At 40.1% G+C, this 15676-nt stretch overlaps 2 protein-coding genes across 2 annotated transcripts; both read right to left on the minus strand.

Moving 5' to 3' along the window:
* Positions 1–651: 651 nt before the first annotated feature.
* LOC139421352 (heme-binding protein 1-like) lies at positions 652–6255 on the minus strand. Its single transcript, XM_071172140.1, has 4 exons — positions 6102–6255; positions 1799–1937; positions 1056–1236; positions 652–915 (listed from the first exon to the last, which is right to left on the minus strand). Exons 1-4 carry the CDS (start codon positions 6177–6179, stop codon positions 738–740), a joined length of 576 nt encoding a protein of 191 aa, XP_071028241.1. The 5' UTR covers positions 6180–6255; the 3' UTR covers positions 652–737.
* Positions 6256–6747: 492 nt separating this feature from the next.
* LOC139422242 (protein FMC1 homolog) lies at positions 6748–15275 on the minus strand. The gene is made up of 2 exons (XM_071173417.1): positions 15145–15275; positions 6748–8406 (listed from the first exon to the last, which is right to left on the minus strand). Exons 1-2 carry the CDS (start codon positions 15271–15273, stop codon positions 8203–8205), a joined length of 333 nt encoding a protein of 110 aa, XP_071029518.1. The 5' UTR covers positions 15274–15275; the 3' UTR covers positions 6748–8202.
* Positions 15276–15676: the final 401 nt, after the last annotated feature.

Below are 15676 nucleotides of genomic sequence, written 5' to 3' on the forward strand. Positions count from 1 at the left end.
TTTTCATATCATCATCACAGAAGGATTAGACATCTCAAATGATAACACTTAAGGAATGACTAATATATTTCTCCTTCATACCCTCCCCACCAACTAATTCATACTAAGGAAAACATTTGACTATCACTACTCTATGGCTCAATTCCTAGTTTATTTCCAATTCCCTCCCTTGGGAAAAGGAATTGTGCTTTTTAAAAATTAATTTAATTACTTATTGAATACTTAACTGTCATTTTGTTTTTATGGTGTGTAAAGTGAAGCACAATTTAATTAGACTGCTGAATAGTGATATGTGTACAGTCTGATTTAATGTGCTTTTCTTCCCAGCACTATGAAGCATGTTTTAAGGGGAGTGTCAACCCCTGGGTGTACAAAATAAGAACTTAATGATGTACCACCTATAACACACAGCGGTACATTGTGGTTAGTGGCTCCTACCCCAGGCCACTTAATATCCACTTACTGATAATGGTATCGTACTATTGCACTACTTTGGACCAGTAACTATGTAGCCCGCTGCCCATCCCTCCCCTTTATGACCTTTCAATAGTCTAATACACTTCTTTGCATCACCTCTCCTTCATTTGCACTGATCTGAAAACAAATCCCCTGTTGTTGTCATTATTTTCACATATCCTATTTTTTGGGGATGAAGATCAAGATGTGGAGTGATCAGTGAAGATGAAGGAGAGGCAGTGACTATAGTTTATTATTAAGAGTCGGTCTTAATGCTTCCCTTATGGCTCCTCCTGTAGGAACCACACCTCGTTGCGTCGGCCGTAGGGTTTCATTGGCGGGTCGTAGGTGCAGCAGAAGTACTGTTTCCGCTGAAATGGGGCAGTCTCACCAAGAGTTTTGGTTAGGCGAGAGGCCTCTGCACGGTACTCAGTCTCCCCTGCGAAGCCTCCAAACTGCCTGTGAAGAGAAAGGGTAGGTGGATAGGAAAGGAGAGAGAAAGAGGATATGTGATCAAATAATTTATGATTATTGAATACATTTTGTGTCGTAAAGCATTAAAGAACAAAGTGAGGTGAAGACTGCATGGAGACACCCACAGTGAGTAGACAGTCATGCCGGGTCGATCCTCGATTCTGATGGCACTGTCGATGGGTACAGGGGGACTGACTTGGTAGTTGGTGGGAATCCTGAGGCTAACCACCAGACGGCGTGACATCACACCGTCGTCCCTGGGATATACTGTGATGATAACCGGTGCTGTCGTCCCCATTGCCTCCCCTTGGAAAACAAAGATACAGAGGACAGATAGAGGGGATTGCAGACAACTTATTGCAACAGTCTTATGTGTGCATCGAGTTCATTGCATCCTCTTAGGCCCAGTTTCAAACTGACCTCTAGCATCAAACAGAGTAGACACTTCTTCAGTCACCCTTGAAGATCTGAAAGTACTGAATAGGTGCCAGTAACATGGTAATAACACTATCGAACCCTCTGGTAGACTAGAAAGAGTTTTCGCCATATTACTTGCTTACATCAATTGCAATACTTTCAGATATGCACATTACATCGGTGGCTCAATTCAATCCGTAGTGCTTAAGACCTGCGCTACAGTGGTTAGTTCTAAATTTAAAGGCAATGTTTCCGCATTCATGGTAAACGCTGCATATGTCGGCTCAATCGGAAATTCCCTTCAAATTTCAATCGTGCTATAGGGCTGAACATCAGCAATATGGATTGAGCTGAGCCCCTAGATCTTTCTGAGCATAGGGCTCATTAAAGATGTGTCCACATATGAAGTCCACTGACTGACAGGACAGGCCCTGCTCTCTGATTGTCTCACCTTGGTCGTTGCTTCCCCCAATGTACACGAGCAGCTTCCTCACTAGCTCCCCAGTCACCTGGTCAAAGGTTCGCCCCTCTGAGCTCACTGAGGCATACTTTGCACCATCGTACCGCCGCACCTCATAGCTGACCCCCTCCTGGGAAAGAGAGCGGGAGGCCAAATGTGATTCACCAATGACACACATGTTGACAAACTGTTCAGAGGGAAGGAAGCCACACACTACTTGGGGGTTAGAGGGGGGTGGGGCTGGGGGTGCTGTGATTGGCGATATGCAATGGGCAGAATCTGTGTTCACTGATGCCGGTGAAACACTTGGAGTGGAAACGAACAGAGGACAGCCAAATGCCCCCAGAAAAGGATCTAAATAAAAAATATTACGTTGATTTGATTCCAGTTCTTTCCTGCTCTGCTCTCAGGGTCCCGCAGTGTTTAATGAAGCCTAAAGATAATAATGGGACAGAGATGCCTGTTCTTACATAAGACCAAACCATATAGGCGCCACACACACATGGCAGAGTGGGGTTAATGCGATGTGTACACACACTCACTGACTTGCTGCCTGTTCTTATACATGTTATGATGTACTTGTCCTAAGAGGAAGGCTTGTGCTGAGAAATATCACCCATGAAATAACAGAGGAATGTTACGTTTCACAATAATCACTCATTCCATAACCAGCCTTGAGTAAATCTGTTCCACTGAAAGGGACCTCAATGAAGGCCACATTTTTGAAACGCCAAATGTTTTGTTCAGATCCATTCCACTAAGTTATCCCTTGTTTTAAATCACTCACGCTGAATATGAATGCCTGCTACGTGACTAGACATATAATGCAATGTAAATACAACATTATGCACTGAAAACACTATTTAAAAGTGGGACGACAACATAATGACGTTTGTTTCCAACATTAGGGTTGTTTTCCTAAAGAAGTTAAATCTGCTTTGTGTTTTGTTTCCTTGTCACGACACTAACGAGTATCGCGATACTGGTATCGTCTTGGCCCTAGCAACCATATTGATATGGGATTCATTGTATTGATTGATACAGGGATTGAACTGTGTTGCTGAATAGCTAAAAGGTTTATTTTAGCAGAATTGTCTAGACACTAATAATTGACTCCAGCTGGTCTAATTGGGATGTCAAGAACTCGTTCATAGTGCTTCTGACTGGTGTTTGGTGTTCATATTGATGAAGACGTTGTGGCTGCAACCCATCCTTGAGACTGTGGAATAAATGTAAAGCTCATAGGGAATAACTACAGTAGATAGATGGGGTGACAGTAATGCCATATCTTTAACACGTTTTCTCACTTCACTGCAATTATGCTATGATGTGTCACTGGTGTCAACTGGCCCATTCCCATTGTGTTGTTCCACAATTTTTGTTATTTTGGCTCTGTACTCCAGAACTTTGGATTTGAAATTATACACTGACTCTGAGGTTAAAGTGCAGATTGTCCGTTTGAGGGTATTTTCATCCATGTTGGGTGAACCATTTAGATACAGTCCTTTTTGTACATAGTCCCCCTATATTAGGGGACCAAAATAATTGGGACAAATTCACTTATATGTGTATTAAAGTATTCAAAAGTTAAGTACTTGGTCATAGCATGCAATGACTACAAAAATTTGTTGGATGCATTTGCTGTTTGTTTTGGTTGTGTTTTAGATTATTTTGTGCCCAATAGAAATGAATGGTAAATAATGTACAGTATTGTGTCATTTTGGAGGCACTTTTATTGTAAACAAGGATAGAATATTTTTCTACATTAATTAATTTGGGCTCCCGAGTGGCGCAGCTGTCTAAGGCACTGCATCTCAGTGCTAGAGGCGTCACTACAGACCCTGGTTTGATTCCAGGCTGTATCACAACCGGCCGTGATTGGGAGTCCTATATGGCGGTGCACAATTGGCCCAGTGTTGTCCGGGTTAGGGTTTGGCCGATGTAGGCCGTCATTGTAAATAAGAATTTGTTCTTAACTGACTATCCTAGGTTAAATACATACAGGTTACATTTTGTTTTTATTATGTGGATGCTACCATGATTACAGATGATCCTGAATGAAATGTGAATATTGATGATCGAGAAAATGTAGAAGTGTTTAGAAAAATTATATTCTTATTTACAATAAAAGTATCCAAAAGTGCTGGAGTACAGAGCCAAAATAACAACACCATTCACTGTCCCAATACTTTGAAGTCCACGGTATATGTCACTGTGACCAACATTAACAATACATGTAGGTGACATGTTCCAACAGCAATAATTGAACACTTTGTTCCTGAGTTCAGTCTAAAGGTGCAATTAGCATGTGTGCTTAGCTGGAATCCTGCAACATTCGTATATAATTACTCTGTGTCTCAGCTGGGTAGACGTGGGCCATAATTATTGTGGATGTGCTAATATTAGCAATTCATTTCATATTCAACCCGCTCTCTTTCTTTTTCTAACTTTTAAACAAATGGTTTTAATTGGTTTGAATGTCACCACGCAATGTCATGGGAAGTTTGTAAACCTCTCACACAGAGAAGTTGACATTTCAGCCTTACATGACAACTATGGCCTCTATAACCATTCAGTTGGCTTGGAGTATGAGCCTGTCTTGTGTATCAAGAAATAGACAATGTGCTGTCATTATATAATAAGCATATTGTGCTGTCAACTCGTCCATCTAATCAAATGTCTTGTCATTACTAAACAATGCATGGTGCCAAGTAAGATAATTTCAGAGAAATTAAAACATTGCATAATATCAATACAGTGAAGAAAAAAAACATGAAAATAAAATGAATAGTACCTTTTTAGTAAAAAGCTAAGGGAGAAATGTAACCACTCTCAAATTCATTGACAGAGAAAGGACACAAGGACTGACCATCCATGATGACACAATTATAGTTTTACCATGTTTTGAGGCTATACAGTGTTTGTTTACATTTATGTTGTTTACAAACATTGGGGTGATGGGGTACGACAGTTGAACTAAGCTCATGAGGCATTTATGTTACATTCTTCAAGAATCAATGGGTACATTACATTAATTGATAAGTCCAAAAATTGATGTAACTACTAAGGATTCTAACTTTAAAGCCATCTCCTTCCATTTGTAAGCCCTGAAATATGACAGGACCCACCAAGCTGTGTGTGTGTGTCTGAGCATGTGCAGACAGTTCATCTGCATTCAATGTCAGTTTTAATTAAGAGTGTATGATGTCAGACTCAAATTCCTCTGATCGTGTGTTCGTGTGAGATTTCAGTGTGATCATTTAGGCTCTAGTGAAGTTCACAGATTTAGCACTGACTGATTTCAAAACTGCCAACAGCCTGTCTATTGCCTATTTAATGGCCACTCGTGCCTATTGATACAAAGACTCTCTTTTTCCTATTCCTCTTACAGCCTTTTTGGTCGTCTGGTTGCATGTTATAGATTGAAGTAGTTCCAGATTCATGATCAGTCTCTTTGTCAGGCCAATGTCTGTAGATGTGTTTGTCAGTGTCACTTGATTCCACGCTCTCTGTCAATTGATCTAGCAGTCGTCTTTGCCTCCATCTGCCTGGCTTTGTCTCGTCTCAAATGTAGTATTTAATGAAGAACTCTGTCAGGGTGCACAAGTAAATCATATGGAAGCTCACACATTACTAGTTTCACCAAACCCTTTCCCAACCAACCTCAAATTATCTGTCAGTCTCTTTCAGAGAACACAACCTTGCTTTTAATGACCTCAGTATTATTTATTTAACCTTTATTTAACTAGGCAAGTCAGTTAAGAACAAATTCTTATATTATGTCAAACTCTTAAGGAGGTATGGTCAGTGTAGCAGTACACACAGTGGTGCCACTACTGAGGTCATAGGGAACACACACACACACACACACACACACAGATCTGCCCCCACCTTCTACTGCGAGCTCACAGGTGCCAGGAGGTAAGGTGTAATTAACAATGGTTGGTTTCAAAAGGTCAAACACTTTAAAGGGATTGGCATTACAGAATCCTAAAAATGCATAACACATAAGCCTACTGATAATCAAAATATACTTTTCTTGACATCTTGGTAGACTGGGGCCAATAGGCTAGTTTCACTACAACCAAAGTGAGTAACAAATTAAAAATGTCTTATAATAAAACAATATTTGCGAGATACTGAAGAGATCTGTCTGTAGTGACCAGTTGTTTTATGCACCAAACAAGGCGGAGGTGTACAGTGGCGCGCGCGATCAAGTGATTCAATGCAATGCTTGACTGACAGACACACACACACACTAAAGTTGAAACTGACAGGGCAAGGTGTATCCTACCTTGGTCTCGCTGCTGAGCAATTTGTAGTCCGTTTCTTCGGTGTTCCCGAAAATTGTATTCTTTATCATTCCAAACATCGTGCTCTGGCCAGGTCACCACTCTGCTGCGCGCGTTGTCCCTTTATGCTATGTTATCGCCTGTGTTATTGTAGCTTTTGCTTCCTTTGAAATAACTTGTTCTTATTTCATAATCTAGCCTACCTTCTTATTTTTGTCCTCCTTTTAAAATCACATAAGGAGATTCACTTAAAATATGCTGTACACTCCTTTCCTTGATCCTCGGACCTTATTGGACAAATCAAATCAGAACATATCGATTCACGTGTTTATCTGATGTTGTTACCTAGTAGTACAACTAGGTTGAAATAGTGAATCTTGCTCCTAGCTCACTAGACGAGTTGACGATTTACAGCATCTGAGCCACACGAATATAAACAACTGTCTCCGCCCTCCCATCCCCGCCTCCACGCTTGGTTTTTCACAATTTCCACTTAATAGCTAGCCTACTTTTAATTGACGTATTTAGATTGTATTTAGATCTCCACTGCGTAAGGTTATACTGGCATTAAACATACACTGAATACTTAATGCCGCGGTGTAGCAGCGGTGCAGCCTACTTACTATATGCAGTAATACAGAATCCTGATTGAAATGATAACATTTAATTCGCTTTCACATACCACTTCAAAACATACACATAACACAATGTTGCACAAGCGTGTCACTGCTCTCTCTCCAGCTGTGTGTCAAAGTAATTCAATGTCTTGGGATGAATGGAGGAGTGGGGTGTAGAGACACGTGTTATTTGGAGACTTTATAACACTATAATTTGACGCTGTTGGTGTGCCACTATGCATTACATTTCCACTGCATGCGTGTGGACGGTGGGTGCTGCCGCGCATGTGCAAGCATATTTCATGTCCCTATGTGTCACAGCGTTCTGCGTAGCTCTAGGGTCAATCTATTTAAACCCACACAGAAGACAATGGTAGTCACCGTATAACAAATGGAATGGGGAGTGTTACACATCTTCACAGATTTAACTAAGAAAGGGGGATGAATAGAAGAGAATGAATAGTCCAATAGGGTCACAGTTAATGACGAGGCTTTCTTTTTGAACGATAATCCAGGATGAAAATAAGGACAAAGAACGAACAAAAATATATAATAATTCCCAGAAGGTAATACATGTCACTCGTATAAAAAAATAAAACAAATCTGCCAAAAGACTGCAGAGAAACATGTAGTGGAGGAGTTGGTAGAAATGCCAGTTGCCATAGACACAATAATGAAGCACATTAATATGCAAGTACAAAGCAATACAACTCCTGCTGTTTTCCATTATGCTGGTAATAATCTTCTTATAAACGCCTACATAAGAGACAAAATGAACAATATTGTTATACTTCTCTTATGTTGCATGCCCTAGCATTATCTAAGACCTTTTCTTTATTTCACTGTTGGCTGGTCTTCACACTGTTTAAACCACTGGCCAAAAGGTAGTGAAGAACAAAACATTTAAAAGATCAAAGGTCACCCAATGAGTTCACATCCATCTGACATAACATACCCTCTTTGTAATGCTTCATCTTTTAATTAACCAGGAATTTTAATAGCCTGATATCTTTTCAAATATAAATATGACTGAATTACTTCACATCAGTTTTATCTGCCGAGTATGAATGCTTTACCTGAACATCATACATTGTTCCAAGTAAACCTTACTGAATTGAGATCAAAAGGGATATTACTTAATTTTATATGTTAGATTGAATTGGTTGTTTTATTAGTAGATTATTAGCAGCCACTAGCAGCATATGGATTGCAAGAAAAGTGAGATGTCATGGTGACCTGATAAAAGTGATTCATACTTTAATTGGCAAAAGTTGTCCCATTATTTACAAATATTTTAATTACAGCCATTGTCTCAAGACAGACACAAAGTGAGGAGTGGTAGGGAGAGCTGGGAATCTCATATTTCTAATAGCTTTGATCCTCCCTTGTATAATAACAAATCACAGTCCTTGTTCATAGCAGCCTTCATCTCTTCCTCTGTTTTATAAAAGAGCAAAATAGCATTAGGTCCAGCGTGATGATTCCTTCACTTCTCCCAGCCCTTCCCCCCAGGCTGGGTGGGCAGCCTGAGTCCCACAATTCCTGACATCTCCTCTGTGTCATGCTGCCCTTTCCCATGGTAGATGTCGTAGAGAGCCATGTGTTGCCGTGTGGAGATAAGCAGACAGAGGTAGCTGTGCGAAGCATAGAGGGCCTCCTCCTGAGCAAGACAATATCTCTCCCCAGTGATCTAAAAAAAAAAAAGTGGGCAGAATTAAGATAAAAAGCCTGTATAAAGCATGCATAACAATGACACTAACATAGAGGACTAACATTGCCATCTTGAAGGTGAATTTATGCCGCAATTACACTTGCAAATATATATTATACATTTACTAAAGAAATATATAGCGCCTAGTGAAAGTAAACACCCACTTGTCTTCAGATTTTGCTGCCTTCAAATAAAAAAAGGGATTGCAGAGCTACATAACCTACAGTACTGCACAATTTCAAAGTGAAAGAAAGCTGTAGAACATTTTCCAAATTAATAAACAAATACAAGATGTCTTGATTGTGTGTCTTCACACCCCAGTTAATACTTGGTGGAAGCATCTTTGGCAACCATTACAGCTGTGAATAACTTTATTATGATTCTACCAACTTTGCACAGCTCTTAAAACTTCTTTGTGATAGGTGTCCCTTCCATGGGACAGTTGAGCTAACGTAGGCTAATGCGATTAGCATGAGGTTGTAAGTAACAAGAACATTTCCCAGGACATAGACATATCTGATATTGGCAGAGAGCTTAAATTCTTGTTAATCTAACTGCACTGTCCAATTTACAGTAGCTATTACAGTGAAATAATACCATGCTATTGTTTGAGGATAGAGCACAATTTTGAACATCAAAAAGTTAAACAAACTAGGCACATTTGGGCAGTCTTGATACAACATTTTGAACAGAAATGCAATGGTTCATTGGCTCAGTCTAAACCTTGCACATACTCTGCCATCTAGTGGCAACAATCGAAATTGCCCCTGGGCTGGAATAGTACATTATGTCCTTTCTCTTGCATTTCAAAGATGGTACAAAAAAAATACAAAAGAACAGTTGTTTTTTTCTTTGTATTATCTTCTACCAGATCTATTGGTGTTATATTCCCCCGAAATTTCCACAAACATCAAAGTGTTTCCTTTAAAAATGGTACTAAGAATATGCATATCCTTGCTTCAGGGGCTGAGATACAGGCAGTTAGATTTGGGTATGTAATTTTAGGCGAAATCTGGAGAGAAAAAAAAGGGGCGGATCCTTGAGGTTAAGGCAAAATAATATATATCCATTGTTTTTAAAAATCAACATTTCTCAAGCTCAGTACATTTGGTTGTGAATCATTGGACAGCAATATTTAATATCGGCTTTAAAAAATGATTTAAAAAAAATAAACTGACTGGACCATTCAGGAACAATCAACAACTTTTGAAAGCCATTCTGGTGTGTCTTCTGCATTAAAATATTTGTCCCACTGAAAAATAAAACCATATCCGAGGGTTAGGTTTTCAGAAGACAGAGGTGGGTTTTTCTGTAGCTTTACCTGGGCTGTGCTCCTTTCATATTTATTTTGACCCTAACAAACTTCCCAGTCCCTTCACTTCATATTACTGCCCTGTATGACAAAGTGAAAAGGGGGGGGGGGGGGGGGGGGGGGGTTGGGGGGACACTCCTAATCACCCATTCTGTTTGCAACAAGGCTGTTAAGTAATACTGCAAGACAACATGGCAAATTATTTTTGGGGGTCTAAATTAAAAACGAGTGAAACTCTCTCTATTTTCAAGTATTGGTGGTGACAGAATCATGTTATGGTATGCTTGTCATCGGCAGGGACTAGGGAGTTTGTTAGGATCAAAATAATATTTTTAAAGAAGGAGCACAGCCCAGGTAAAAAAATTAGAGGAAAAGTTTGTCTTCTCAAAACCTAACCTTGGGATAGGAGTTTTAAACAAATTCTAATGTGGAAGACACACCAGAATGTCTTTCTAAGACTTGGAGTGTTCCTGAGTGGTCTTAAAACTGCTTGAAAAACAGAGACAAGGTTTGAATATTGCAGTCCATCAATGATTCCCAAACAAATTTAATGAGCTTGAGCCATTTTGACCAAAACAAATGAATATACACTCAGTGGTCAGTTTATTAGGTACATCTAGTACTGGGTCAGATCCCCCTGTAGCCATGAAGGGATGCACCTGGTCAGCAACAATGTTCAGATATGCTATGGCATTCAAACGTTGCTCAATTGGTATCAAGGGACCTAATGTGTGCCAGGAAAACATTCCCCACACCATTACACCACCGACACCAGACTGTACCATTGACACCAGGCAGGATGGGGCCCATGGCCTCATGATGCTTTTGCCAAATCCTTACTGCCATCAGCATGATGCAACAGCGCCGGGATTAGTCGGACCAGGCAATTTTTAAACCACTCCTCAAATTGTCCAGTGTTGGTGATCGCGTGCCCACTAGAGCCGCTTCTTCTTGTTTTAAGCCGATAGAGTGGAACCCAGTGTGCTCGTCTGCTGCAATAGCCCATCCGTGAAAATGAAGAGTAGGTTGTGTAGATCTGTTGTGCGTTCCTAAATGCTGTTCTGCACACCACTGTTGTACTGCGCCGTTATTTCCCTGTTTGTGGCCCGCATGTTAGCTTGCACAATTCTTACCATTCTCCTTCAACACGCTCTTTTTCGCCCACAGGACTGCCGCTGACTGGATGTTTTTTGTTTGTTGCTCCATTCTCGGTAAACCCTAGACACCGTTAATTTATTTATTTTATTTAGCTAGACAAGTCAGTTAAGAACAAATCTTTATTTACAACGACAGCTTACCAAAAGGCAAAAGCCTCCTGCGGGGACGGGGGCCTGGGATTTAAAAAATAAATACACTATAAATATAGGACAAAACACACATCACAACAAGAGAGACAACACTACATAGAGACCTAAGACAACAACATAACAGCAAAACATGACAACACAGCATGGTAGCAACACAAAAACAACATGGTAACAACACATGGTAGCAGCACAAAAACATGGTACAAACATTATTGGGCAACAGCACAAAGGCCAAGATGGTAGAGACAACAATATATCATAAACAGCAGCCACAACTGTCAGTAAGAGTGTCCATGATTGGGTCTTTGAATGAAGAGATTGAGATAAAACTGTCCAGTTTGAGTGTTTGTTGCAGCTCGTTCCAGTTGCTAGCTGCAGCGAACTGAAAAGAGGAGCGACCCAGGGATGTATATGCTTTGGGGACCTTTAACAGAATGTGACTGGCAGAATGGGTGTTGTATGTGGAGAATGAGGGCTGCAGTAGATATCTCAGATAGGGGGAGTGTGGCCTAAGAGGGTTTTATAAATAAGCATCAACCAGTGGGTCTTGCGACGGGTATACAGATATGACCAGTTTACAGAGGAGTATAAAGTGCAGTGATGTGTCATATAAAAGGAGCATTGGTGGCAAATCTGATGTTCCTTACCATTCGGCCATCTAGCAGGTCATGTGTGAAAAGCCCAGGAGGCCGGTCGTTTCTAAGATACTGGAACCGGTGCGCCTGGCACCGACGATTATACCATGCTCAAAGTCGCTTAAGTCACTCGTTTTGCCCATTCTAACGTTCAAGCAAACATTAAACTGAATGCCTCGATGCCCGTCTGCCTGCTTTATATAGCAACCCATGGCCACGTGACTCACCGTCTCTAGGAGCTAACCATTTTTGTGAACGGGGTGGTGTACCTAATAAAACTAGCAACTGAGTATATAACCCGAAGAGTTGGGAAAAGTTGGTAGAACCTTATTCCAAATGATTCACTGCTGCCCAAGGTGATTCCACCAATTATTAACTCAGGGAGTTAGTGTTACTGTAATTTAATTATACCAATATGTATTCATTAATTGAATTCCCTTAATCTATTTTTTGAGAATTTGTAAGATTCTTGTTTGCATAAAATAGACGGAGACCAGTCTTTTCAATAATAGGTAACATCATTTATTCTCAGAGTTACCAGAGTTACTACGAGCAACAGTTTATATACAATAACATGACATCATTTCATTGCTTCTAGAATGAATCCCCTCCTCCCGACCTAGAATCAAGTGAGGTTAAAAGTTCATTCTAACTCACTAACACACTCACAGGTCACACAACATAACTGAATTAACTTTTGACCCCTCAACATTATCGATCACCACTTAGCTGACAGTTCTAATTAACAGAAAACCTAGGAATGCACTCACTGCCTTATCTAAAACACCCCAGAGCTAAGTTTCGTCGGTTCAACCATAGGTTAACTACCTTATCTGTTTACTTAATCCACAACCCATTTCTTTCTTCCTAGTTGGAATGGTGTTCATTAACTTTAATGACTCCTTGTCTGTGTCACACAATCCCTTCTTATGAACTCATATTGTTAATCAGATGTAATAAAACAGAGTATAAGTTTACTTAGTTACAGTTCTATTTAAAATGAGGATATTGTTTATTCATAATATTTCTAACAGTTAGAGACTTGTCCAATTTTTTTTTTTTTTCTTGATTAGAAAAATGTACTAACATTCTTTCACTTTGAAAATGAGGAGTAGGTTATTAGATCAGTAGAAAAAAATAATGTAATCTCTTTTAGGATTGAATTTTAAGGTAGTAAAATGTGAAAAAAGTTAAAGGTGTAGACTTTCTAAAGGAAAGGGGATACCTAGTCAGTTGCACAACTGAACGCATTCAACTGAAATGTGTCTCCCGCATTTAACCCAACCCCTGAATCAGAGGGGTGCGGGGAGGCTGCCTTAATCAATGTCATTGGCGCCCGGGGAGCAAATGTTGTTGGACACTGTATATTTTTGAAGTATTCAAAACATACAACTATATGATAACAGAGTCTAGAATCAACAGGATCCTGAACAGCTTCTACCGCCAAGCCATAAGACTGCTAAACGAGACTGCTAAATAACTAATCAAATGGCTACCTGCATTGACCCTTTTTTGCACCAACCCACTTGCACTGACTATGCACACACGGGACTCTACCAACACAGTAACACTGACATCCCAACACACACACTGACTTTCATACTCACCACATTGCTGATGCTACTGTCTATTACCCACCCCTTTGCTTAGTCACTTTACCCCTACCTATATGTACAGCTACCTCAATTACCTCTTACTCCTGCACATCGACACACTCCCTGTATATAGCCATGTTATTTTTTATTTGTTGTTCACTGTGTATCTATTCTCCCTGTCACTATTTCACTTTCTCTCTGGATTGTTGGAAAAGGACCCGTTCACAAAGCATGAGACAAATACAATTGGGGGGGGGGGGATGGCTGACTTTATTACGTTGCATACTACATCACATCTATTAACTAAAGAGGATGTAGTCGGTGGGGTCTGGGTGAATATATAGCCGTGTCCCCATCTCATTGTTGGGCTATGGCCTACAATTTAGTCAAGTATTCTTGGCCAATGTTTGAATGAAGCCTACATTTGTTAAGTTTATGAGTTTGAATGATTACTAACACATTTGCCAAGAAGAAAGGAATGCTATGATTAGATTGATATAGCTATATCAATCTTTTTTTTACCAGGCCCACATTCGCAAAAAAAAATCCAGCAACATCAGACCATATTCATTGACACTCACAATATGTCAATGCCTGTCAAACAGATATTCAATTAGGGATGCATATATCAGTGAACAGTGATCAGTGATATGTTGGACAGATCGAGTGAAAAAAAGCAGTTTTCCCACATGACATCTCTCCTTCTCACCATCACGCATTAGTTTCGCTTCCCCACCCGCCATTTTTAAAAACACCCCAAGAGGCTCATTGCCGGCTTGAATTATGCAGAAACAGGCAGCGTTTAGGTCATGTCATTTATTTTGTTGGAAGGGGGAGAAATTGTGCTTTACAATTGTATTGACATTACAGTTGATCTGGAAGTATTACGTTTTTGGGGCACTAAAATAAGGGCAATTGTACGGACCAAGGCGATGTACGAGTTTACGTGAGTTTACTATAATTAACCCTGTTGAGCAAAGATAACGTTATAAGCTGCCAGCTAGCTTCCTCTAGCTAGTGAGGCTCGACCCGACCGGGATGTGTGTTGTGAAGCTAGCCACAATAAATCCCTATGGGACTCCCAATCACGGCCGGATGTGATACAGCCTGGATTCAAACCAGGGACTGTAGTAACGCCTCTTGCACTGAGATGCAGTGCCTCTGACCGCTGAGTCCATGTGTTAACTATTTAACTGTACTGGAATGCTTAAAAGGCTGCAAAAATTGTAATTATCAGTCATCAGTATCGTTTTCTTTTGGCAAGAAAAATATCGGATATCGACCAAAAATGTCATTTCGGTGCATCACTAAATTAAATGTGAAATATTTTAGCCTGCTGTTATTTTCAATTTTCAGGGACCCCCAAAGCTCTCTGAGGCATCTACTGTTGAGAATTACTGTACAATTCTGCACTGCTGCAGCAAATGAACATTGACAATGGTTATTTATTATTGTCATCATGCCGATAGTCCTGCAATATCTAGGCATAAAAATAGTGCATTGGAGGAAAAGTAGCACTAATGTTAAAGTTAGACACACAGGCTCGTGACAGTCACCTTGGCTTGGTTAGCCAGCTACTAGTAACGTTAGGGTCAATGATACTAACCTGGTGCTGCCATTGGACAACGTTATCGTATCGCTGTAATTTAGCAAATTAGTCCCATAACAAAGCCACCAATGCGGCCTATTCTTGAGGATAACCCGTTGCATGATGGCTAAGTAGTGGCTGGAGTCGTTAACACATTTTTAACCACGGCAATCTAGCTAAGTTAGCTACATTAGCTTACGTTACCATGGTGGATAGATGTCGTGGTTTCATTAAAGTTGTAGCTAGTTAATAACCTAATTTACTCATCAACATGACTTACCTGTTTTTTACGGAATTGATCTAAAACATAATTGTATGCCAAAGAATGTTTGTATTTCGGTCCTTTAATCGCTCGTATCCCCCTCAGCATCCCCCGGCAAAGGCAGAGAGGTGAAGACAACGACGCCATGTTGGACTGGCTTGTTTGGGTGCACACCAATTATACATAAATCATTCGCGCTCACCTACTATTAGGAGCACAAATAATAACATCACTTTCATATAGTAATAATTAAAACCTTCAAAATAAAAGCCCACATTTCAAACCATTGCAATGTCGACATCTCATTCAAAAGATATTACACTCAGTGGACAGTTTATTAGGTACATCCATCTAGTACCGGTTCGGACCCCCCTTTGCCTTCAGAACATCCAGAATTCTTTGTGGGCATGGATTCAAGGTGTCAAATCAAATGTTTTTGTCAAATGCGCTGAATACAACAGGTGTAGGTAGACCTTACAGTGTAATGCTTACTTACAAGCCCTTTACCAACAATACAGTTTCAAAAAAGTAAATAGGAAAATGTGTTAAA

This window comes from Oncorhynchus clarkii, chromosome 12 (assembly GCF_045791955.1).
Source record: "Oncorhynchus clarkii lewisi isolate Uvic-CL-2024 chromosome 12, UVic_Ocla_1.0, whole genome shotgun sequence".
Lineage (NCBI taxonomy): Eukaryota > Metazoa > Chordata > Actinopteri > Salmoniformes > Salmonidae > Oncorhynchus > Oncorhynchus clarkii.